We start from the raw sequence: 23,349 nt of genomic DNA, 5'->3' as shown, positions 1-23,349 counted from the left end.
AGTTTTTGTTTAAATTTCTGTTTTTTTTAAAACATTTTTGTTATTTAAAAGTAATAGAAAACGTAAACGTGGCAGTGCGTGGCCGAATGGTTACGCTGTCCGCTTTGTAAGCGGATGATTCTGGGTTCGATTCCCATCTGCTGTAACCTTCCATCGGATGAGGAAGTAAAATGTCGGTCCCGGCCTTGGTTGTTAGGCCGTTAAGTCATTCCAGGTGTAGGAGTCGTCTCCATGCCATAAGTACAAACAACAGAGCTGGATTTTTTCATGTAAAAATAAAGTAGCTTAATTTCGAGTATTTAAACATTTTTATTTTCCATTTAATAAAACGTACAAATGTAGCTCGACAGTGCCAACAGCGAAACAACCGCTCGTTTAGGCAATACGAAAAAAAAGATTCAAACGAACAAAACAAAGCGACGACGTTGTTTCTGTACAAGTTTCTAGTTTTTTGTTGTTGTTTATACATCGTTAACTGAATTAAAGCACACTTTTTTCGCGATCACGTCTAAATGCGCCCCCCCTCTCCGTGAACTACCGCTCGTTTCGCTTCCCCTGCGGCCCACCTGCTGCTGCGGTGGTCGCCTTCCGGGCCCGCTGCTAGGTGGGGCAGTTCCGCAGGTACTCGGAGTCAAAGTACACCACGGTGATGGTGATGTCGTCGCGGAACAGCCGCACAATGTCCTGCGGCAGGGACAGCATGTGCGACAGCTTCGAGTGCTCGACGCCGTACTCGGTGCCGCCGAGCGCGTTCCGGATCAGGTGGGTGGCGGCGTTCCGGTCGAGGGGCTTCTTCTGGAGGCCGGCCTTGCGCGTGCTCAGCATTTGGCTGATTTCGTCGAAGGTGATGTCGTGTTTGGGCAGTTTGAGCGGCTGGAGGAAGGCTTTGCCGTACATGTGCTCGCCGACCAGGTGGACCGTCTGCATGGGGCTCATTGTGTCCCAGAGGCCGTCGCTGGCCAGGATGAGGAACTTGTCGCGGGGCGTCAGGATGTGATGGGTTATTTCGGGGCAGGCCGTCAGGTAGGGCGGAGTGAGGTAGTACGGTGCGATCACGTGCTCACCGAACTGGGGCACGACGAGTTGTTCGAGCTGTTCGCGGGTCCACTTGTAACGGAAGTCACCGAGGGCGCGCAGGGGAGCGAGTTGGCCGAGGAGGCGCTCGCCACGGATGACGGTGTCCCGTTCGGTGGCCGGATGTTCGTTCAGCAGTCGACGCACCTCGCCCACGTTGTCGCTGTTGTGTTCGTTGGTGAGCTTCTTTGCGATCCATTGGCCAGTGTCCGTTACCGTCCCCAGCACGGCCGAACAGTCCCCCGTCGAGGCTATGTGCAGATGTGGACCGTCGATGTGGGCGACCACCGCTACCGCTCCACTCATCGCTACCGACATCGTCCGGATGCTCGGACTCTCCAGCGCTTCCCGCGACAGGTCCTGGTCGAGCCGTAGGAACGCATTCTCCAGCACCTGGTGCATCTGGAAGCCGGCCAGCGTGGTGTTGGTCAACTCGTTGGCAAAAATCTCAAAACTACGCTCGTAAATGTCCTTGATTTCGCTGACAAACTCGAGCTGCAAAGTGAAAGAGCAAATGTTTACTCCCGAAGATCTCAACAAATACCTCTCCCCCAGGATTACCTTATCATTGTGACAATCCACAAACGACTGACTCTGGGCACCGTTCTGCAGGTGCGTCTTCAAATCGTCAGGCGGAACGAGGGATGCCGCGAGGTACCGCATCAGCCGTTTGCTAATCACCTGCGAGCAGGCCGGCCCCGCGTGCCCGTCGAATATGCCCAACAGCAGCCCGGAAGTGTGCACGCAGCTGCCCTCGGTGCGCGAGTCCTCGATCGGCGAGTTGGACGCCAGCTGGTTCGTGTCGTAACTCTTCACCGACCCGCTCCCAAACTCCTGGGTGTGCTCGTTCCCGCGAAGAATGCAATTCACCTAAAAACAAAAATTAAATTTTGACCAATTAATCCACCCATTCGAACCCACTGTCCAACCATGCAAATTGTAAACACAAGAAACAAATTTGAAGGTTAAAAGCGCGGCCGGAGCCGCCGCTCTGCACTCACATCGTACGGGGACAGCTTCGGTGGGCCGGACGGCCGGTAGCGGGCCGCGGCCTGGTGGAAGCTGCTGCTGCGCTGGTGGCCGGCCACCAGCGGCAGCAGATGACTTCGCAGAACGAGCAGCTTTTGGGCGAGGGCAGGCATTCTTTTGTGGGGTTGTTTTAACTTTGCGATAATTTGTATCTCTGCAATTGACTGGGATTACGCGTTTACTAACGGCACGGAACGTGGCAATTAGGTATCCATTGCAGACCGGGGGTTATTTACGGTAAAATATGCACAATTCAACTAGATTTTCGTCAATTTATTCGCGAAAATTGCACACATAACACGCACATCTGATTAGTTTTCTTCTCTGTCAGTTGCGATTTCGTGCGAGGAATTTTTGACGTTTCTCGCGAGGGGTGCGTCGATGCGTTTCCAGCTTGGGTTGTCAAACAGTAGAGTACCCCAAGAAAGTGTAAGACCAACACGCTCATTGGACGAACGCAAATTTGGGTTATGAGCATAATATTCCCTACGAAATCGGCCGGTTTCATCCTTTTTTCGCTTTTTTATGTTGTATTGTTTGTTTTTTTTTTTAATTTTATTCAAAATTCTCGAATGATTTTTCTATGACCACATTCTACGGAGTGAGTTTTGATTTTTTTTTCACTCAAAAATACAAAGATTTCGGACTCAACGTTAGAAGGAGAGATAGAACCGACGATAGAACCCTATACGCACGTTCAAAATCACTCAGTTTTCGTCAAAATCGAACCTACTCAGAAAAGAGTAAAGGGGCATCTGTCAAATTTGAGTGCACATCATGAATTTCACTCAGATCTGGGCTAATATCCCTCAGTATAAGGCTTTCTAAGCTCAGTGGAAACAATATAATTTAACCCAAAAATGATGAATTTCTCGTCATAGTGTACTGATGCAAACAATGATCGAGCTCGAGCTGTCACAGCCCTGCGAAATATGTTGGCTGACATATCGGGCGGTCAGTCAAAAAAACTAGCTAAAAGTCACCTGACAAAAAACTTTTGCTAGAAAGAGATAGGAAACCTGATGCAAACAAACCTCCAGCTGTAATGTAAACATACTTTGCATGTGTTGGTAAATTTCTGACTAGAAAGCCTTATTCGTGGAATTCTGAGTGAAATTTACTCAAATCTTACAGATGCTCCCTTTTCTCATTTCTGAGTAGGTTCGGTTTGACGAATTGAATTTGAACGTGCGTGTAGAATACAGCTAAGTACGGAGATCGGAAGGGACGCGGTCAAGAAATGTTGAGCATTGTTTACGTGACTCCCCCAAGTTGACAGTTCGATTTGAGCGCGGATGACGGTGAGCGCGGTTTAAGGTTTTCAGAGAAAAAAAATGAAAAGATTTAAAATATTCATAAAATCAAATTTGTTTTTTATAAAATCAAAATCCTAAATTAAAAAAAACACAACCCGCACACAAATTCAAAGATTAAAGAATTTTTAAATTAAATTTAAATTTAAATTTAAGTTGGGAAAAACTTCATAACAAAAACCAAAAAAATACAAATTCCGAAATTTAAGAAAATCTAAAATTCGGAAGTTTAAAAAATTCTGAAACTAAATTATAAAATTTGCAAATCCTTTAATTCTAAAATTGTTGAATTTCTAAATTCTAAAATTCTTAGTAACAATCAGAGAATTTAAAGGTTGGAAATTTTGACGAGTACTTCAGGCAATTCAACTGTTTTTATTTTTTGTAATTTATAGATTTTTGGATTTTTAATTTGTTTTACCTTAAAAAATATTTTTGTTAATATTTTAATACAATTTTGTAATTATAATTTCTTTGAATTTTTAATTATAGCATTGTTCTAGATTTTCAGAGATTTAATAATTTTGATTTACTTTTTTTTTCTAATATTTCAATACAATTTTGAAATTATTATTTCCATGAATTTTTATATTGTAGCATTGTTAAATATTTAAATTTTCCATGTTCAGCCCCTTTAATTTTTAGAAATTCAGAATGTTCGAACGTTTATTTTTTTAATAAGATTATTTTTTTTATTTTTAATGGTTTGAATAAAACATATTGAAATTTGATTATTACAATTGTATGTATTTTATGGATTTTTGAATTTATTTTTCTTATTGTATTTTTGAATTTCTTATTCAATTTCTGTGTTCATATTTTTTTTAGCTTTACTAATTTTTTTCATTTATTTTTTTTCTGCTAGAAAATTTAATAATAATTGTCTGAATTTTCTTTTTGGTTTACTTAATTTCGAGCAAAAAACAAAATCTGTCCTTTAAACTTCAAGATTCTGCATTTTGATATTTGTTTTAAATTTGAATTTTTTAAGGCAGTTATTTAATTTTCCCCCTTTTCTTTATTCAACAATAGACTACAAAAAATGCTGCACCGAGAAACTATTGCATAAAAATGCGTAGAAAACGAATCCAAATTCATTAATATTTAAATTTTTCATTCGTGTCCCTCCACTTTTTCGTCGGGACCCGCCTGCTCTTTATAAATATAAACTATATTTTTTCCGGCAGCAACATACCCGATAATCCCGATCATCAGGACTACGCCTACACGCGCGACGATGGCATCTGCTCCGGGTCGCACCAAACTATAATTAAAAGTGCACCTCGATGGCGACGTGACCGGCTCCCGGCAATAGGTCAGAACACGAATAGGCCATCATTTAATGAAAAATTTCCAGGATCTATTCAAAAATGTTGTTTGCATTTTTGAAAAAGCTACGAATTGAGCAGATTTTTATTTTCGAAAGAATTACTTTAAAAAGTAACGTCCAAGCTTAATTTCTTTCAAAGTACATTTTCATTAAATTTAAATCTAATATTTCAGCTCAAAGCACTCCATTTTCATGTGGGTAGATACACACGTGAGGCGTTTCAAATCTGAGTTTCGGAAAAATCGATTGTTCTGATAAATAAAGTCCACAATAATAAAACTCGTTACTGCTGCAAAATTGTGACCATAGATTCGCATTTATTAAGCAGATGCACGGGTTCACCGTCACACAAACTATTCATGAAAGAATCGACGATATGTGGCCCAGGCGACCTTCTCATTTTTTTTTCAAATTTTTATGCATAATGTAGGCGCTATATGCGCGATTTTTTCCCCGGATGAGTGATGAATATGGAGATTATAGAAAAAAATAAATACAATAAACTGCCTTCGTATTTGCCTCTAAAACTGACGAATTTTTTGTTCATTGAATAGAGTGATTAAATAAAAATTTAGCAAGTTTTGTTTGTATACTTTATGGTATTGTATTTTTTACACATTTTTGAAATATTGTCTTGTTAGATAGTTGCAAAAAAAATGAAAAATGATGATCTTTAACATTTGTAAAAAAGCAAAAAAAAAAAAATCCACTCCAAAAATGCTTATTTTCACTCTGACCTCACCGTTTCAAATCCCACAAAAGGCAACCACTAAAACAAATTTCCCAAGAAAAGGTGAAAGGCCCCATCGACCGTGTTTCGTGTACGTGTAACTTGTTTTGATTGCACTTTTATTGGGTGCTGTACTGCTTAAGCATTTCCACCCCTCTTGGGGATGGGCACAGTGCTTTATCCAAGTTTTACAAGGTAATTAAAATGTTGGTCCCGGTCCTTTTCTTTTCAGTCTTCAATCCTCTCACTGCTGCTGCCCATCTCAACCGATTCTGCGAACCCCGCTTTATACATCACAACGAGATGACATTTTATGAGTTTTTCCACTGTACTTTTCGCCAAAACCTCCCGGGAAAGGTTTAGTTAGCGAGAAAATGAAACGGCTCTGCTCTGCATTCCGCAGGGACAACGGCATTGGTGATTAGGACTTTTGGACTGAAGTAAAAATATTTCAGATAAAATGTGGCGTTAGTTTAAACATTTCGAAACGTAGAAAATTATGCTTAAAATTTTGAATATTCGAAGTTATTTAAGAATAGCCATTCTAAACGTCTCTATTTTGATGGTAAAAAATGTTATTTTTGCAATTCCGTCGTGAAACTACTTACTTTTCCTGTCATTCTTGAACGACGAAATAGCCTACTTTTCTGTACCAAAAATAACAGAATCGAAGAGCAACACTTTTCAAAATAAATGCTGAAAAGTTCTACTTTTCAGCACTCAAATGGGTGCTGAAAAGTTGAACTTTTCAGCACTTGTTTCGGAAAGTAACCCTTTTCAATTTTTTTTTGATTTAAACGATTTATTGACAAAATACATGAAAATTTGACATAAAATTTCACTCAGTTTGTGTTTTTTGGAATTGCAAAATATGTTGTATGGAACTCGTTGCAAAACTTGATTGTTTTCAACACTCTTCGTATTTATCCAACTCGGTGAACCTCGTTGGATAAATGTACGACTCGTGCTGAAAAATCCTCTTTTTGCAACTTGTTGCATAAACTACTATTATGTTAAATGTTATTTAACACTTTAATCAAAAGTTATAATTCAAACGATGTTGGTTTTGTAATGGACCAAACACTCGGACGTCAAACGTTTCTCTGAAAAATCCAGTTATTTTTTTTTTAAATTGCTTAAAAATTTGTTTTTTTCAGCACTCGTCATGTTTATCCAACTCAGCAGAGCCCGGGGAGACTTGATCCCCGGGGACACTTGATCCCAAGCCTGTATCTCGTCAGCATGTTGGTAAAACAATTAGCTTTGTTCTAGAAAGTTGTGCGAAATTGACTAAAACTCATTGTAGAAAACAAAGAAAAAAATTAAAAAATGTTTAGATTGAGTTACACACATTTTTCTAAAAAGTGCTGCAAAAAATTCCAAGAGATCTTTTTCTTTGTTTTTATAAGTATAGAAAACACTCAAAAATTATTCAAAAAATATTTTTATACATGAATTGTTTGATAAACATATCAACTCCAAAACCCTTACGCATTTGACGTTAAATTTATCGTCATACTATTTTTACAATCAATTATTTAAAAAAGTGCGTTCAGGGAGACTTGATCCCTGCATTTTTAAAGTCACTGGAATCAGCCTCAAGATTAAATAATTGGGCTGGGTTTTCGTACATAGTCTCCTTTAGTATAGTTGTACATAACTAACTGCAGTTTGAACCATTTTTCAAAAGTTTTGTAAACAAAAATTACCAGCTTTTGTAAACATGCTCAATTTTGGTCTAAAAAAGAAAATTTTACGTTTTTGAATATTTTGCATGCTAAACTTGTTATATTTTGAACATAAACCTACAGGTTTAATGTGAAATTACTGTAACTTCTAGAAAATTAACAGTTTGGATGAATAAGAAACATTTTGCTTAACATTTCTTCAAAATGATGAAAGTGGGATCAAATTACCCCCAACATTTTGAAAATGCCGGTTCAAAATATTTTTTTAACGCTTGGCATGATTCGAAGAGTTTATCTGATGAAATACCCTTATCAGCCAAACATAGTTGAATGTTTAAGCTTTCAATTCATGCCAAAAGTTCATAGTTTTGTGAGAAATTGACAGAGTTATGTGCGATACAAAAAAGGGGATCAAGTCTCCCCACTCTCCCCTATTTGGTAAATGTACGATACGTGCTGAAAATTTAGCAACTGAGCAATTCTCTACGAAATCGGTCTTAATTCTTAAATTTTAATTTTTGTATTGTTTAATCCGACTGAAACTTTTTTGGTGCCTTCGGTATGCCCAAAGGTGCCATTTTGCATCATTAGTTTGTCCATATAATTTTCCATACAAATTTGGCAGCTGGCCATACAAAATGATGTATGAAAATTAAAAATCTGTATCTTTTGAAGGAATTTTTTGAACGTTTTGGTGTCTTCGGTAAAGTTGTAGGTATGGATATGGACTACACTGAAAAAAAAAATGATACACGGTAAAAAAAATTGATGACTTTATTTAACTTTTTATCACTAAAACTTGATTTGCAAAAAAAAAACACTATTTTTATTTTTTTTTTGATTTGTTTCAGAGGACATAAAATGCCAACTTTTCAGAAATTTCCAGGTTGTGCATAAAATCTTTGAGCGAGTTATGAATTTTTTAATCAATACTGATTTTTTCAAAAAATCGAAATATTGATCGCAAAAAATGTTCAACTTTATTTTTCGATGTTAAATCAAATTTGCAATCAAAAAGTACTTTAGTGAAATTTTGATAAAGTGCATCGTTTTCAAGTTAAATCAATATTTGAGTGACTTTTTTGAAAATAGTCGCAGTTAATCATTTTTTTAAATTAATGCACTTTTTTGCCCACTTTGAAAAAAAATATTTTTGAAAAGCTGAGAAAATTCTCTACATTTTGCTTTTTTGAACTTTGTTGATACGACCCTTAGTTGCTGAGATATTGCAATCAATGCAATGCAAAGGTTTAAAAACACGAAAATTGATATTTTCTAAGTCTCACACAAACAAGCCTCCATTTTTTTAATGTCGATATCTCAGCAACTAATGGTCCGATTTACAATGCTAAAATATAACACATTCGTGAAAATTCCCGATCTTTTCGAAAAAAATAATTTCTTTTTTTTTTTAAAGTGGGCAAACATGTGCATTAATTTAAAAAAATAAAAAACTGCGACTATTTTCAAAAAAGTTACCTAAAAATGGATTTAACTTGAAAACGGTGCACTTTATCAAAATTTCACTAAAGTACTTTTGATTGCAAATTTGATTTAACAGCGAAAAATGAAGTTGAAAAATTTTTGCGACCAATATTTCGATTTTTTGAAAAAATCAGTATTGATTAAAAAATTCATAGTTCGGTCAAAGGTTTTTTGCACAACTTGAAAATTTCTGAAAAGTTGGCATTTGATGTCCTCTAAAACATATCAAAAAATAAAAATAGTGTTTTTTTGCAAATCAAGTTTTAGTGACAAAAAATTAAATTAAAAATCACCAAATTTTTTTAACGTGTATCATTTTTTTCAGTGTAGTCCGTATCCATACCTACAACTTTGCCGAAGACACCAAATCGATCAAAAAATCCTTCGAAAGATACAGAGATTTTGAATTTTCATACATCATTTTTGTAATTTGTATGGAAAATTATATGGACAAACTAATGATGCAAAATGGCTTCTTTTGGCATTACGAAGGCACCAAAAAAGTTTCAGTCGGATTAAAAAATACTAAAATTAAAATTGAAGAAAAAATATCGATTTCGTAGAGAATTGCTCATACGTAAAATGCTTCGACAAACAACACAAAGAAAACAATTTTTTGATTGAAACATTCTGAATCAAGCTTTGAATGTTTTTCTAAGACAAACATGGCCGCCAAATGGCCGATTGGGAATGTTGCCTCTCAGAGCCTAGCTGGCCACGTACACGTTTTCCAAAATCTAAATAAATGTACTTTTTATAAATTCAAAAATAATTGATGTGGAAACGATTTCTCTGTGACCAAGGAGGCCAAATTTTATTATAAATTCGTCCAAACAATTCTCCAAACTATCTTGGCAGCTGTCCATACGAAAAATGCTTGAAATTATGTGTACATGTTATGTGTATGTTAAGGACCGTTTTTTTGCCGTTTCTTGAGCAAAATTGTAAATATTGATGAAAAATACAGGAAAAGTTTGCTCGAACGTTCCGAGTATTTCTTTAAAGTTGACATTGAAAATCAGTCTAACAGTTTCTGAGTTATCCTGAGAAAAACCTTTTTTTTCTTTGTTTTTCGGTCTGACTTTGTCTCCCAGCAATCGAAAAACCAATGTTTACCTAATGTTTTAGAACAATTTTTTTAGAACAATTTTCAGACGTAGTCAAGCGTGGATATGGCGTCTGACTAATTTTTCTTCGTTTTCGCAAATCGACTTCACTGTGTACTTTTTGTTTTGATGAAACTATGTCCATGCATTCCCTATTTCAAAATAAGCCAGAGCGAATTTTCTGATCTATTTGATGTCTTCGGCAATGTTGTATGTTATGATTAGGACTTTTAAGAAAAAATAACGCTAAAACAATCAAATTTTGTAGCTCAAAAAGTAGAATTCTATTTTTTGTTTTCATGATTTTTTTGTTTGTTTATATGTTTTAAGCAAATTTGCAATCGAAATTTTGTTTTGATAAAGTGCATCGTTATCAAGTTAATGTAAAATTCCTCGAAATTTTTTTGAAAATTAAAATGTAGTCATGTACGGAATGTACTCATGCAGAATATTTTTAAAAAGCTTGGAAAATTTCCTACAACTTTCTTTTATTGGTTTTTTGATCGGCCTGCTTGTAGCTGAGATAAAGTATAAATTTTGAGAAAAAATAAAAAAAAGTCCGTCGCTTGTGCGCATTCTGTTGTGACACGTCTGCCGTAAAAAGTTAGATAGCACACAAGCAATGATTTGTTGTCACCCCTGATGACGGAACGTCAAAAAATAAGTATTTTTAGCCCTTGCAAAAAAATACTCTTGACTCTATAAAATCGATCATATTATTATGGAAACGAGCAGAAAATTTACAAAAGTTTAATTTTTTAATATTTATTCTGGGAATTGAACTTTCCTTGTAAAAAAATCAATTTCTGGTAAGCCATAATCATACTCACATATTTTGAAGATACCAAATCGATCAGTAAATCACATTTCAAAATCAGATTTTCATCCGAATAAAAAAAAATAAAAAATTAAAAATCACGAAAAAAAAAATTACGGAATTGTAGGGAATTGCTCATTATACCGTCAGTGGGGGTGACAATGGGTCTGGGGTGAGATTGGGTCAAAGTGTTTTTTACGGATTTTACCACTTCTCAGGTTCTTCTCAATGAAACTGAATTCTGTTAAAAGGGTTGAAAAAACTCGTTCCTAGAACAAATCATGTCATTTTGGCAGTAGTCTAAAGTTGAAATGTTTGAAAATCTCTACTTCAAACATTGTAGCATGTCAATACGATAGATCATAGAAAAAGTGTTCACAAAGTTTCAGCCCGACCACAATTCAAAATTTTACTGTAGGAAAAATATATCTCACTAAATTTTATACAATCAGGACTGAAAAACATCGCCATTTTCATCTCTTTCTCTCCACATTGGCAAAATGATAACAGATGAAAGAAGTTCCCTCTAATCGCTAGTGTGGCTGACCGTCATCAAAGGTAAACAAACGCTGACAGCGGCGACGGAGGAAAAATCGCCTGGAAAAATCAGCTCCTACTCGCAGCCAAATGCTGAAAGGTGATGAAAATCTCGAGGTATTTTCGGCGGGGATGAGATGCTGTTTTTTTTGGTGGAATGTTGTTGGTTGTTTTATGGCCTAGCGCTTTGATTGGCTTTTGTAAGCTGATTGTTGCGGAGATTACTCAGGGCTGTAAAGTTTTACGTCGCTGAAAAGGTGGTATTGAATGATGAGTGGGGTATCTGCACTACGGGGAGGTCTAGTGAGGGAGTATAAAAGTTTAATGAAGTGATTGGAAATTATGATAAAATTCGGAATTAAGTTGTTTACTAGCGTAAGCTGCTTTTGGACAACATTGAAGATCTTTGAAGAACAATGCGTCTCCTTTTTTAATTAGACAGTAAAGCAGTTTGATGGAGACGCTTGATATTTAACGATCAGTCAGTGTTTTACGCTTTGGGAATGCTGAAGTCGATGATTGGATTGAATTGAAATTACTCAAACAAGTTTCTGCCGTGTTCGCCAATCAAATTTTCCGGATACTGAACCGGAACCATCCCTTTCTTGCAAACTATTTGCAAAATGTACACTTTTTACGTTCCACCGCTTGCAAGCTCACATATTCAAATGTGTGCTGCATGTTATTTCACACATCACACTTGAGGAAGCATTTTTCCTTGCTTGTTTATTGACACACGACGTTGAACGTTATTTTTTCCGGAACTCAAAAGATTTTTCCTGCAACTATTTCTTCTTTTTTAAGTTTTATTTGGTTCTTCTTTCATGATAACATTCCACTTTACGCCCTTATGACTTGACAAACTGCAAAAAAATATAATACAAATTTGACTAAAATTTGGAATCAAAACATTTTGCCTTTCTTACTAAAGAAAGGTATAGTGTTTGCTTTTGGCTCCGACGCCAAATCAAGCTTCGTTCCCAAATCATTTCTCGAGAAATATTCATTCGAAAAATCTGCAAAAAATCATGGACGATCGTCGCCTCGTCGACAAGTTGCCAAGTTGAGCTTCACATGCAGACGCGAGCAATGCTGGCGCGTGATGCTGGCGCGTATAGAGTTTTGATACTAGATTACCCCCTTTTAGTGCAAGTTGCTTTATCGATTGCTCGTTCATCACACATCGCCTATCATTATTTTCTATGCTAAGCTTCAGTGAACGCAAACTAGACGCAAGTAGCTATCTGTTCTGAAGCCTCATGCTCATCCTTTTGCCTATCTTTTTTGTTTTGCTCATTCTCTGATCGAACTCTGAGCGAACGAATTTCTGTGAAGCGTCTAAGCTTCCCATGTGCCAGTGACAACGCACATCGCGGGTTTGGTTTTCTAGCTTCGGTACTAGCCTTTTTGTGTATTAGTATTTTTGTTCATCGTACCAGCGCACCACGGTGGTTTATTCGGTACGTTTGCGTTTGTCGTAGTGAAGTCCCACCGAGCGCTCAGTCGTTGTATGCTTCCCAATCCAAAAACGCCTAAATGCTTGCTTATTGAAAGCTCTCAATTTTGCCTAACGCCTAAATGACAGTTTAGTGAATTACAGTAGGCGTTTCAAAGCTTTCAAGAACATTTATGCGGCTTTACCGTTACATCGTTGTTTACAACACGGCAAATTCTCGGGTGTTGAAACACTTTCTGCCAGTTATTTTGTAACCACTTTAACGCATTGGAGCAAGACGGAATTATTTTGTTTTCTCGTTAATTTTTAATATTTTGAAAAGTGCAAAAAACACTCAGAGAATACGAACAATTTAGCGATATGCAGAAAACATTACGAACATCGCAAATTGTGAGCTAATTCTCTGTTTCAAAAACAATGTGTTCTGATTTAAAAAATCGAAAATGCTTGTGTGCGAGCACAGCTTACAACCGGCCATGGCAAATGGGGCAAAAACCAGCGCTTTTCAGTTATATGAAAAATATGGTTGAGTTTCGAATTGTATTATGAATGGACCATTCTTTATATTGCTATTTCTTTGAAAAAATAAAAATAAAAAAAAATCAACTGCCGTTAACTTCCTTTTGTAAGAAAGGCTCTATTTCACCCCAGGTGGGATTAAATCGGGTTTTTCATTTCAACTAAAATAAATTATAATGTGAAAATGTGAAATTTTTTTCGCAGTGTTTTCCACGTTTTGGGCTGGCGCTCTTCTCGAGGCAACAAAAAAAGTGCCATGACACACATTAAAAAAACATCAAGAAGAGTCGAAATGTACCCTCTTCACCAGTTTAGGCAGCGGCAGCGGCAAACGTCGTGAGATGGCCAACTATTCGGAAAAGTGTCACCCGATGCTGACGAGCAAAACTGATATGGGGTTTGCTTTCGGGGTTTTGGGCAGGCACCCCGACGACGGTAAAGGGGGGATGGTGACACGTTCCCGTCATTGAATGTGCAAACTTTCAACTTCAGTACATCGTTTCGGCATATGTTGGTTGGGGAAGATGAGGGAAAAAGAATGTTTTGGAAAGATTAGGGGAGAGTTTGGAGAAAAATCAATCAAATGCAGAAAAGTGCTTTTTAAAATAATGTTCAAACCATTTGTAACGAAAAAAACTAACTTAATCCACCTATGTGGTTGGAGCCTTCCTCACTCATTACCAACAATGGCTGATTTGATGGGGTTGTACACAAATTTCATCTATTTTTTAGATCCGGAATAAAAAAGTACATAAATATCACTTAAGTGACCATATCTCGAGACAGGGTTGCCAGATCTTCAATGTTTTGGACTCGTTGGAAAGGTCTTTTGATAACCTAACCAACGATGGGTCGGATGGTGGAGCCGGACATAGTTTACATACATTTAAGTGAGATCCGGCTACAAAAAAATACATAAATATCACTTAAATGGCCATATCTCGAGACAGGGTTGCCAGATCTTCAATTTTTTGGACTCGTTGGAAAGGTCTTTTGATAACCTATCCAACGATGGGTCGGATGGTGGATCCGGACATAGTTTACATGCATTTAAGTGAGATCCGGCTTCCAAAAAGTACATAAATACCACTTAAATGGCCATATCTCGAGACAGGGTTGCCAGATCTTCAATGTTTTAAACTCGTTGGAAAGGTCTTTTGATAACCTATCCAACGATGGGTTGGATGGTGGATCCGGACATAGTTTACATACATTTAAGTGAGATCCGGCTTCCAAAAAGTACATAAATATCACTTAAAAGGCCATATCTCAAGACAGGGTTGCCAGATCTTCAATGTTTTGGATTCGTTGGAAAGGTCTTTTGATAACCTATCCAACGATGGGTCGGATGGTGGATCCGGACATAGTTTACACACATTTAAGTGAGATCCGGATATATGTGAAAACACATTTTTATACATAACTTTTGAACTACTTATCGAAACTTCAATCTGTATAAAACTCGATCTATGGGACCCTAAACCAAGTCGAATGCAACAGGTTCGGGTCAAATCGGTTCAGCCAGTGCTGAGAAACATGAGCTAGTTTGTTGGTCACATACATACACACACACATACACACACACATACACACACACATACACACACACATACACACACACATACACACAGACATTTGTTCAGTTTTTGATTCTGAGTCGATATGTATACATGAAGGTGGGTCTACGACGTTTTTATACGAAGTTCATTTTTAGAGCAGGATTATAGCCTTACCTCAGTGAGGAAGGCAAAAAATAGAAAGCTGATTCAAAAAAATATGTATATATATTTTTGAATCAGCTTGTAAAATTAAACAAGCTGATTCAAAAATATACCATTAAAAGCAAAGACGGGAATCTCTAGGATTTTATGGCTTCTTTTGATAATGGGGATACATGGACATTTCATTCGTAAAAAATACTCTGATAAAAAAATCATATTATTTCCAGGGATGGAATAATCGCAAAAAAATCAATTTCACATGCGAACTTTTTTCACCCGCGAAAGAGAGAGTAGGCAAATCACGCAAAAGAAAATCGCTCCCGAAATTCTCCCAGAAAAGCAATCTGCTGATGATTTTTTATGAATTTCCTTGTTAACACCACTTAAAATTATTTTTTTCACTTTGTTTACACATATTGGCCATCTACAAAATGTGACAGGTCAATTTCCGACGTGTAACGTTACACTTGCAAGTGTAGTAGTGAAAAAGATGTTCCACCGAATAATCAAGATGATGATTTTTGCCTTCCTCACCTCACTGAGGCAAGGCTATAAAATCACTCGAAAATTGAACTTCTTAAATATACCTTCTAGATATACCTTCACGTATACATATCGACTCAGAATCAAATTCTGAACAAATGTCTGTGGGGATGTGTGTAGACATGATTTTTTTTTCCACACGATTTTCTCAGAACTGGCTGAACCGATTTTGGCCGGGTCAGCCTTATTCGATTCGTTTTGGGGTCCCATAAGGCCCTATTAAAATTTATTCTGTTTCGTAAAGTATTTAAAAAGTTATGCTAAGAAAAAGATTTTTGTATCTACAAAAAAGGGTGATTTTTTGCATAACCTCAAAGGGCCGGGTCTTTTTGTTTACGTGCGAGAGTCGCGCCAGATGCGAAACGCCCGGTTGCCACATTGCTTTAAATAAGAGTCTGCATGTTTCTGGAAAAGTCTGTATCAGGTATATATTTTTTTTCATAAACTTATTTTCATTATTACTTTGTAAATGTGAGGAAGGCACCAACCACCGAATGGTGGATTAAGAAACGTTTTTTAGATTCTTTTTACCGATCTTTCGTGCGCGAGAGAGGAGAGCATGCTCTCTTCGGATGTTTTCTCTTAATGAACATCCAATGATTTTTTTTCGATGATGATTATTCCATCTCTGATTATTTCCAAAAAAATAATACTGATACTGCAAATATGTAATTTCAAATCTCTTCTAGTTGAAACTAGGACTTAAGATACCCTAAATTCCCCTAAAAAAACTCACTAGAGCAATAAAATGGTTCTGTGAAGTGTGAATCACTAGAGAAAACAACTATCCTAAGTGGCAAAACGCTTGCCTTTTTCCAAAATCATCTTTGCATAGTGACTTCTGGGCAAGCCTCACAATTTCTGACCTCACCTCGGTCCCAAACACGATAAACCGAAAAAAGCTCCCTTTACCCTAGTATCCAAAGAGAGCGACATTTTTCCGCCTGTTTGACTCGACACTTGCAAGTGTGTGTATGTGTGCTTGGCGGCGTTGGTGATTGAGGTAAACTTGGCCGTCGTCTTCGCTATACGGAATGCTGCTGCTGGCTGACTGTCGGCTGTCAATTTGGAAAACCGTTTGCACAGATAACGATGACTCTCAACTCAACTCCATACTCCACTGTTGGCTCTTTGTGTGTGTATTGAGAAGTGGCATTTATTTTGCCATTTTGTAGCCCAAAGAAATGGGGTTTTAGAGGATGCAACCGATTTTGTATAGTAAATTTAACAGGATCATTTTTCTAAAAAAAATAATCCCAATCCCAATCCCAATCCCAATCCCAATCCCAATCCCAATCCCAATCCCAATCCCAATCCCAATCCCAATCCCAATCCCAATCCCAATCCCAATCCCAATCCCAATCTCAATCCCAATCCCAATCCCAATCCCAATCCCAATCCCAATACCAATCCCAATCCCAATCCCAATCCCAATCCCAATCCCAATCCCAATCCCAATCCCAATCCCAATCCCAATCCCAATCCCAATCCCAATCCCAATCCCAATCCCAATCCCAATCCCAATCCCAATCCCAATCCCAATCCCAATCCCAACCCAATCCCAATCCCAATCCCAATCCCAATCCCAATCCCAATCCCAACCCAATCCCAACCCAATCCCAATCCCAATCCCAATCCCAATCCCAATCCCAATCCCAATCCCAATCCCAATCCCAATCCCAATCCCAATCCCAATCCCAATCCCAATCCCAATCCCAATCCCAACCCAATCCCAATCCCAATCCCAATCCCAATCCCAATCCCAATCCCAATCCCAATCCCAATCCCAATCCCAATCCCAATCCCAATCCCAATCCCAATCCCAATCCCAATCCCAATCCCAATCCCAATCCCAATCCCAATCCCAATCCCAATCCCAATCCCAATCCCAATCCCAATCCCAATCCCAATCCCAATCCCAATCCCAATCCCAATCCCAATCCCAATCCCAATCCCAATCCCAATCCCAATCCCAATCCCAATCCCAATCCCAATCCCAATCCCAATCCCAATCCCAATCCCAATCCCAATCCCAATCCCAATCCCAATCCCAATCCCAATCCCAATCCCAATCCCAATCCCAATCCCAATCCCAATCCCAATCCCAATCCTAATCCCAATCCCAATCCCAATCCCAATCCCAATCCCAATCCCAATCCCAATCCCAATCCCAATCCCAATCCCAATCCCAATCCCAATCCCAATCCCAATCCCATCCCAAAAAATCCTGAGGACCCCATACAATACTTTTAACTTACTTACTTTACTTTACTTTACTTTTATTGGCGCTACACCTTAACTTTTAACATTTTTGGGTCTATTTGACCCCAAACTTAAAAAAAATCACCATGAATCCAATTTGACCAAATCCTGTTCTCTTGATCAATGATCAAACGAAAGTTTAGGATGTCCTCATTCTAAAACCGACCTGGAAACCCGGATTTTGGTCACAGTGGCCAGCGGGAATGTGCTACATACAACCAAAAAAGACCTTTTTGAGACTCCAGTTTTGGCGATCTGTATCTCCCGTGGCACCCCCTAATGCGTGGCACTGACCAGTAATGCTATGCTATGCTATACAATTTACTAAAAACATACTACACGATTGTCAGAACCACTCTGAAGTGTTACTGGCCAGTTCCGGGTAGTCTGGAATCGGTTCAAGATTACCCGATGAACGGCCAACTTGACTTTTTTGATAAAACCCAATCATGTTGCACAGCGTGAACTTCATGTAATTGAAAAATATGTCAGTCTATGGTCATACCCTGGGTGCAGAATAGTGGTCCGCTAAGCGGCCTAAATTTCAACTGTCAAAGCGGAACCAATTTACTGTTAGAACAATGATGCCTAGAATTGGCAAGTATTGTAATCGATCTATAATTTATTTTGTCAGGAATAAATAATTCGAGGGCGTCGAGCTTTTGAGGAATTCTACAAATCTTAAGAAAAGGGATGAAATCCGTAGTAACAGTTCAATAGGGCGAATCTGCGTTTGTAAACAAGCAGTCTATCACCCTCTTACTTGACGTGAACTGTCACTTGAGCGAAAGGGATAGACTGCTTGTTTACAAATGCAGATTCGCCTTATTCAAAATTTTACTACGGAAATCGAGATTGTCATAATTCGTCGCTAACATTTCAATAAGCGCTATGTCTCACTCAAAACCTATGTTTAGGAATTGTTTACGACGAAATATCAGTAACTGTGAATGGCACCTGCCAAATAACATTGAATAATCTTACTCCTGTATTATCACTGCGCTTCAAAGATACATAATCTCGTAACTTCCGTTAGGTTGCTCTTTTGATTCATAAAATTCCCCCACTTCTGATGCAATTTTTAATAACGTTGAAAACAAAGATGGACTATTTTGGCCGCCCATCGTTTAGTCTACGAACAAAAAAGTGCGATGAACTTAATTTTTCAGCGAAAACTTTAATAACCTCAAATCCAAAATGTTTAAAAACGAGTCACTTCAGCAGCAAAAAATATGTTACTTGTTTATGTTTACATCTGTAGTGCAGTTGTATTAGTGAGGAGCACTGGGGATCATTCGGAAATCACGCTACGCATTCTGTCTTTTCAGCACCCAGGTCATACCCTGGGTGATGAATAGAGCGATTGCGTAATGTGATTTTCGAATGATCCCACTTTGTTTACATCTACAAAGTAGGAAGCTGTTCAAACACAAGCATGACTTTTTTGTAAATGATCTGTTTTATAATCAGTTGTTTATGTTTAATTTTGGCTAATTTTCGAGATTTTTGCTGGAAAATTGTGTGTTTTTTCAAGTTTAAATCGGTTAGAAGAGGTTTTACTTTTTTACAGATGACGAAGAACGGCGGCGAAAGTGTCATTCTGCGATGTTCGAGATAAATTTCCTGGCTGATTTTGGAATTCTACAGCTCTTCCTGGTCCAGTGAAAAACATGGCTAATTCTAGCGAAGCCGATCCAACAAACAGAGAAGATTTTTACTAAACTAGTAGGTTGCCATTTTCATGAACGCTTTTTCACGATTTTAGGAACTCTTTTTTCTCCGTGTACCGGTGGTCGTTTGGTGACACTTCCGATGCATGCAAGAAACCCCATGATGCGACATATCAAATTTCATGAAATTGAAAGATATTTCAATCTATGGTCATGCCGTTATTCGTTGACCCACTCTGGCCAATCTGGAACCGATTTCCTTTGGTCACTTGGGGCACTTCCGGGTATTGAAAAAAACCGTATTATTTTTTTAAATACCAATGGAAGGTTACGGTTTTTCAATAAAAGCTCGTTGAATGCATTTTTGTTGTTGAAAATTTCAGTCAAAGTAGGCAAACATGAAATAAAATTTTCATAAAAGCATTTACCAAGCCCTTTAAAAAGCTCGGCAATGTTTGTTGGATCAACGGTGTGAGAACAAATTTGAATGGGTGGAGTTCGGGGGTGAGTTTGCAGGATAATGGGGCAATGTACCCTTTACGTATTTTGAGCCAGATCGCTTCTGGTTTTTCAGCATAGGACCACGCCATTTCAACATTTGGTTAAATGCTTATGAAATATGGAAATTATGAACTCGTTACGCTTCAGGTGGGGAAAACATGAAATTTCTAGGATGGCCATGAGCGGAATCGTGTGGAGAACAACCAGACGATTCGTTCGTTCATCGAGCAACGGCAATACATCCGGGGTTTTCAGCAGAGCATCCTCCTTAGCATGCTATGCATGCTTGATGAACACCGCGACGCCACATATCAAACAGCTACCACGTGGACTAGCATCGCCTATAAAAAATAACTTTTTATTACTTTTTGAACTATAGAATTATCATTTATGGTGATCCTGATACTATTTAGCTGTATTCTTAACCTCCAAATAAGAAAAAAAATTGTTATGGTAAAAATTTTACAATCACGTGGTAGCTGTTTGACATGTAACGTCGCGGTGTTCATCAAGCATTCATAGCATGCTAAAGAAAAATTTGATGCTCTGCTGGGGAAAACGGGTGATTCCGAAAACCCCGGAGGTATTGCCGTTGAGCTCGATGGGGGTTGAACGAATCGACCTGGTTCCTTAGGGAAAGTTGTTCTCCACACGATTCTGCTCATTTCTGGCCATCCTAGAAGTTTCTACATGTTTTCCCCAGGCCTGTAGGAGCGAATTAACGAAAATTCAAAATTTCCCATAGTAATTTCCATGTAAACTTGAACCCGCTTGAGACAAGCCAGTTTTCAACCAAATGAGCTGAAATTTGGTGTGAGAGTCTCTATGGGTATGCCCTACAAGGGGAACCACACCAGAACTTGATCTGAGAACTTTTCAAAATCCGTACCCACCCTAATGTACATAGGAAAAGATGTACACCGAAACGATTGGAGCTCTTTGCATATTTTATGAACTCCTCCTCTGCTCGGGATAGCTGGTGCTGAACAATTTGCAACCGGTTTATTACTTATTGAGCAGAGGAGCAATGAAAATTGATTGGTTTAGATTCTCGATTCCGAAGAAGCAAGCTCCACAGTGAAAGTATGTGCTTAGAAGAATCGATTTAAATAGAATAAAATCAAATCAAAACGACTTCGAAGCGGTAGCACCGGAAGCTTCCTCAATTTCATACATGCCATACAAAATGACCACCGAAATGTGTGTGCGGTGTGCACTTGTGACATTCAATTTGGCCAAGTACCACTTCTTTTTTGCTGCCGGAGATGAACCGGAAGGACATCTCGGACGGAGCAAAAGTAAAAGGTACCTCCCGTCAAAAAGCCCCTCCAGTATCGTTTTAGAGAGTGAGAAAGGAAATAATGGCACGAACGAACAGTGTCACATGGTGGTAACATCAGTTAGCAGCCCATTTTCAGCCAGCAGCAGCAGTCATATTCACGCTGTCACGTTGCCGGCGTGGTCCATTCCCGCACCGGTTCCGGAAACAAGGGCACTTTTCAGGGGGGGTTGGAGCCCCCAAGTCCGGGGGAAAATCGTTTGCAGATAAGATAGTCGCCGCGCCATTCACGGACTGGCTGGCATGGTGGGAAAAGTTCACTTTAATGAACTCATTTCCGCCGACAGCTCAAAAAAGAGCTCGAGGAAAAATGAAGTGCAAGTTTGGGAGAAGGGATGGAGGAAAACCTGTTGCGGTGGTGGCGCGGAAAATGATAATGTTGGGTGCAAATGGGAAAATGAGAGCCACCTATTAACTAGAAAAGGTGACTGCTTTATCTTGGTCTCACAATTGTTTGCACTTTGAATGGTGCAGGTGGTATTTTTTCCAAACTATTTTTCAACGTTCAGAGTGACGTGGCTTGGGGATCGTGCATAAGCCAGGTGGCCATCTATTCAAAACATAAATATATTTTAGAATCAATCTACCGTCAGTGGGGTGACATTGGGTCTGGGGGGTGAGATTTGGTCAAAGTGTTTGAAAATCTCTACTTCAAATATTTTAGCATGTCAATACGAATCCCTCGAACAAGAAACACTGTTGGATGACTTGTTTTTACTATATCTTTGTATTTGAGCATCATTTTAGTTTCATTTGACTCAATGTCACCCCCTCAAAAGGGTGAAGGACAATTCTACGATAAAAGATTTTCGATGTTATTCAAATTGTTTTTGTTATTAAGAAATTACGAGAGGTGTATCGTTTTTTGACCCATAGTAACCCCCACTGACGGTACTTCAAGGATCACTACAAGGATCAAACAATTACCTCAGAAAATAAAATTTTCTAGTTCGTTGAAATTTGTTTTAACGGAAAAATAAATTTTAATTTATAAAAGTTATAGCTGCATTTATTCGCCCTTCGACGCATCTTTAAGTTATTTTATAATTCTTAGAAATCATTATTAAGTGTATGCCTATTGTGTGAACCTTTTTAGATTTTGTTAATATTAAACTAATTGTATAATCGGTATCAAAGTAGAGCAGTTCTCCCAGATTTCGGTCATTCGATTTTTGTGTTTTTTAATCCGACTGAAACTTTTTTGGTGCCTTCGGTATGCCCAAAGAAGCCATTTTGCATCATTAGTTTGTCCATATAATTTTCAAAACAAATTTGGCAGCTGTCCATACAAAAATGATGCATGAAAATTCAAAAATCTGTATCTTTTGAAGGAATTTTTTGATCGATTTGGTGTCTTCGGCAAAGTTGTAGGTATGGATACGGACTACACTGGAAAAAATAATACACGGTAAAAAAAATTTGGTAATTTTTTTATTTAACTTTTTATCACTAAAACTTGATTTGCAAAAAAACACTATTTTTTATTTTTTTAATTTTTTGATATGTTTTAGAAGACATAAAATGCCAACTTTTCAGAAATTTCCAGATTGTGCAAAAAATCATTGACCGAGTTATGATTTTTGCCTTCCTCACTGAGGTAAGGCTATAATCCTGCTCTAAAAATGAACTTTCTATTAAAAGCTCCTAGACCCACCTTCATGTATACATATCTACTCAGAATCGAAAACTGAACAAATGTCTGTGTGTGTGTATGTGTGTGTGTATGTGTGTGTATGTATGTATGTGACCAAAATTCTCACTGAGTTTTCTCAGCACTGGCTGAACCGATTTTGATCGAACCAGTTGCATTCGACTTGGTTTAGGGTCCCATACATTGCTATTGAATTGTTTGAAGTTTCGATAAGTAGTTCAAAAGTTATGCATAAAAATGTGTTTTCACAAATACCCGGATCTCAATTATATGCATGTAAACGATGTCCGGATCCATCATCCGACCCATCGTTGATTAGGTAATTGAAAGGCCTTTCCAATGAAACCAAGACATTGTAGATCTGGCAACCCTGTCTCGAGTTATGACCACTTAAGTGATATTTATGTACTTTTTTGAAGCCGGATCTCACTTAAATGTATGTAAACTATGTCCGGATCCATCATCCGACCCATCGTTGGTTAGGTAATTGAAAGGCCTTTCCAATGAGTCCAAGACTTTGAAGATCTGGCAACCCTGTCTCGAGTTATGACCACTTAAGTGATACTTATGTACTTTTT

At 38.1% G+C, this 23,349-nt stretch overlaps 1 protein-coding gene across 1 annotated transcript; it reads right to left on the bottom strand.

The window, feature by feature from the left end:
• Positions 1 to 289: 289 nt before the first annotated feature.
• On the bottom strand, positions 290 to 2,462 carry LOC6045227 (pyruvate dehydrogenase [acetyl-transferring]-phosphatase 1, mitochondrial). The gene is made up of 3 exons (XM_001862568.2): positions 2,076 to 2,462; positions 1,636 to 1,944; positions 290 to 1,569 (listed from the first exon to the last, which is right to left on the bottom strand). The coding sequence occupies exons 1-3, from the start codon at positions 2,214 to 2,216 to the stop codon at positions 601 to 603; spliced, it is 1,419 nt and encodes a 472-aa protein (XP_001862603.1). The 5' UTR covers positions 2,217 to 2,462; the 3' UTR covers positions 290 to 600.
• Between the last annotated feature and the right edge of the window lie 20,887 nt (positions 2,463 to 23,349).

This window comes from Culex quinquefasciatus, chromosome 1 (assembly GCF_015732765.1).
Source record: "Culex quinquefasciatus strain JHB chromosome 1, VPISU_Cqui_1.0_pri_paternal, whole genome shotgun sequence".
Lineage (NCBI taxonomy): Eukaryota > Metazoa > Arthropoda > Insecta > Diptera > Culicidae > Culex > Culex quinquefasciatus.
This window is presented reverse-complemented; position numbering and strand designations above follow the sequence as displayed.

Excerpts from the sequence above, each read along its gene's own strand:
- LOC6045227 (XM_001862568.2), bottom strand. The coding sequence starts at position 2,216 with ATGCCTGCCCTCGCCCAAAAGCTGCTCGTTCTGCGAAGTCATCTGCTG. Across the intron at positions 1,945-2,075 it reads CGAAGCTGTCCCCGTACGAT|GTGAATTGCATTCTTCGCGG; the intron begins GTGAGTGCAGAG and ends TTTTGTTTTTAG. Across the intron at positions 1,570-1,635 it reads TGGATTGTCACAATGATAAG|CTCGAGTTTGTCAGCGAAAT; the intron begins GTAATCCTGGGG and ends TTCACTTTGCAG.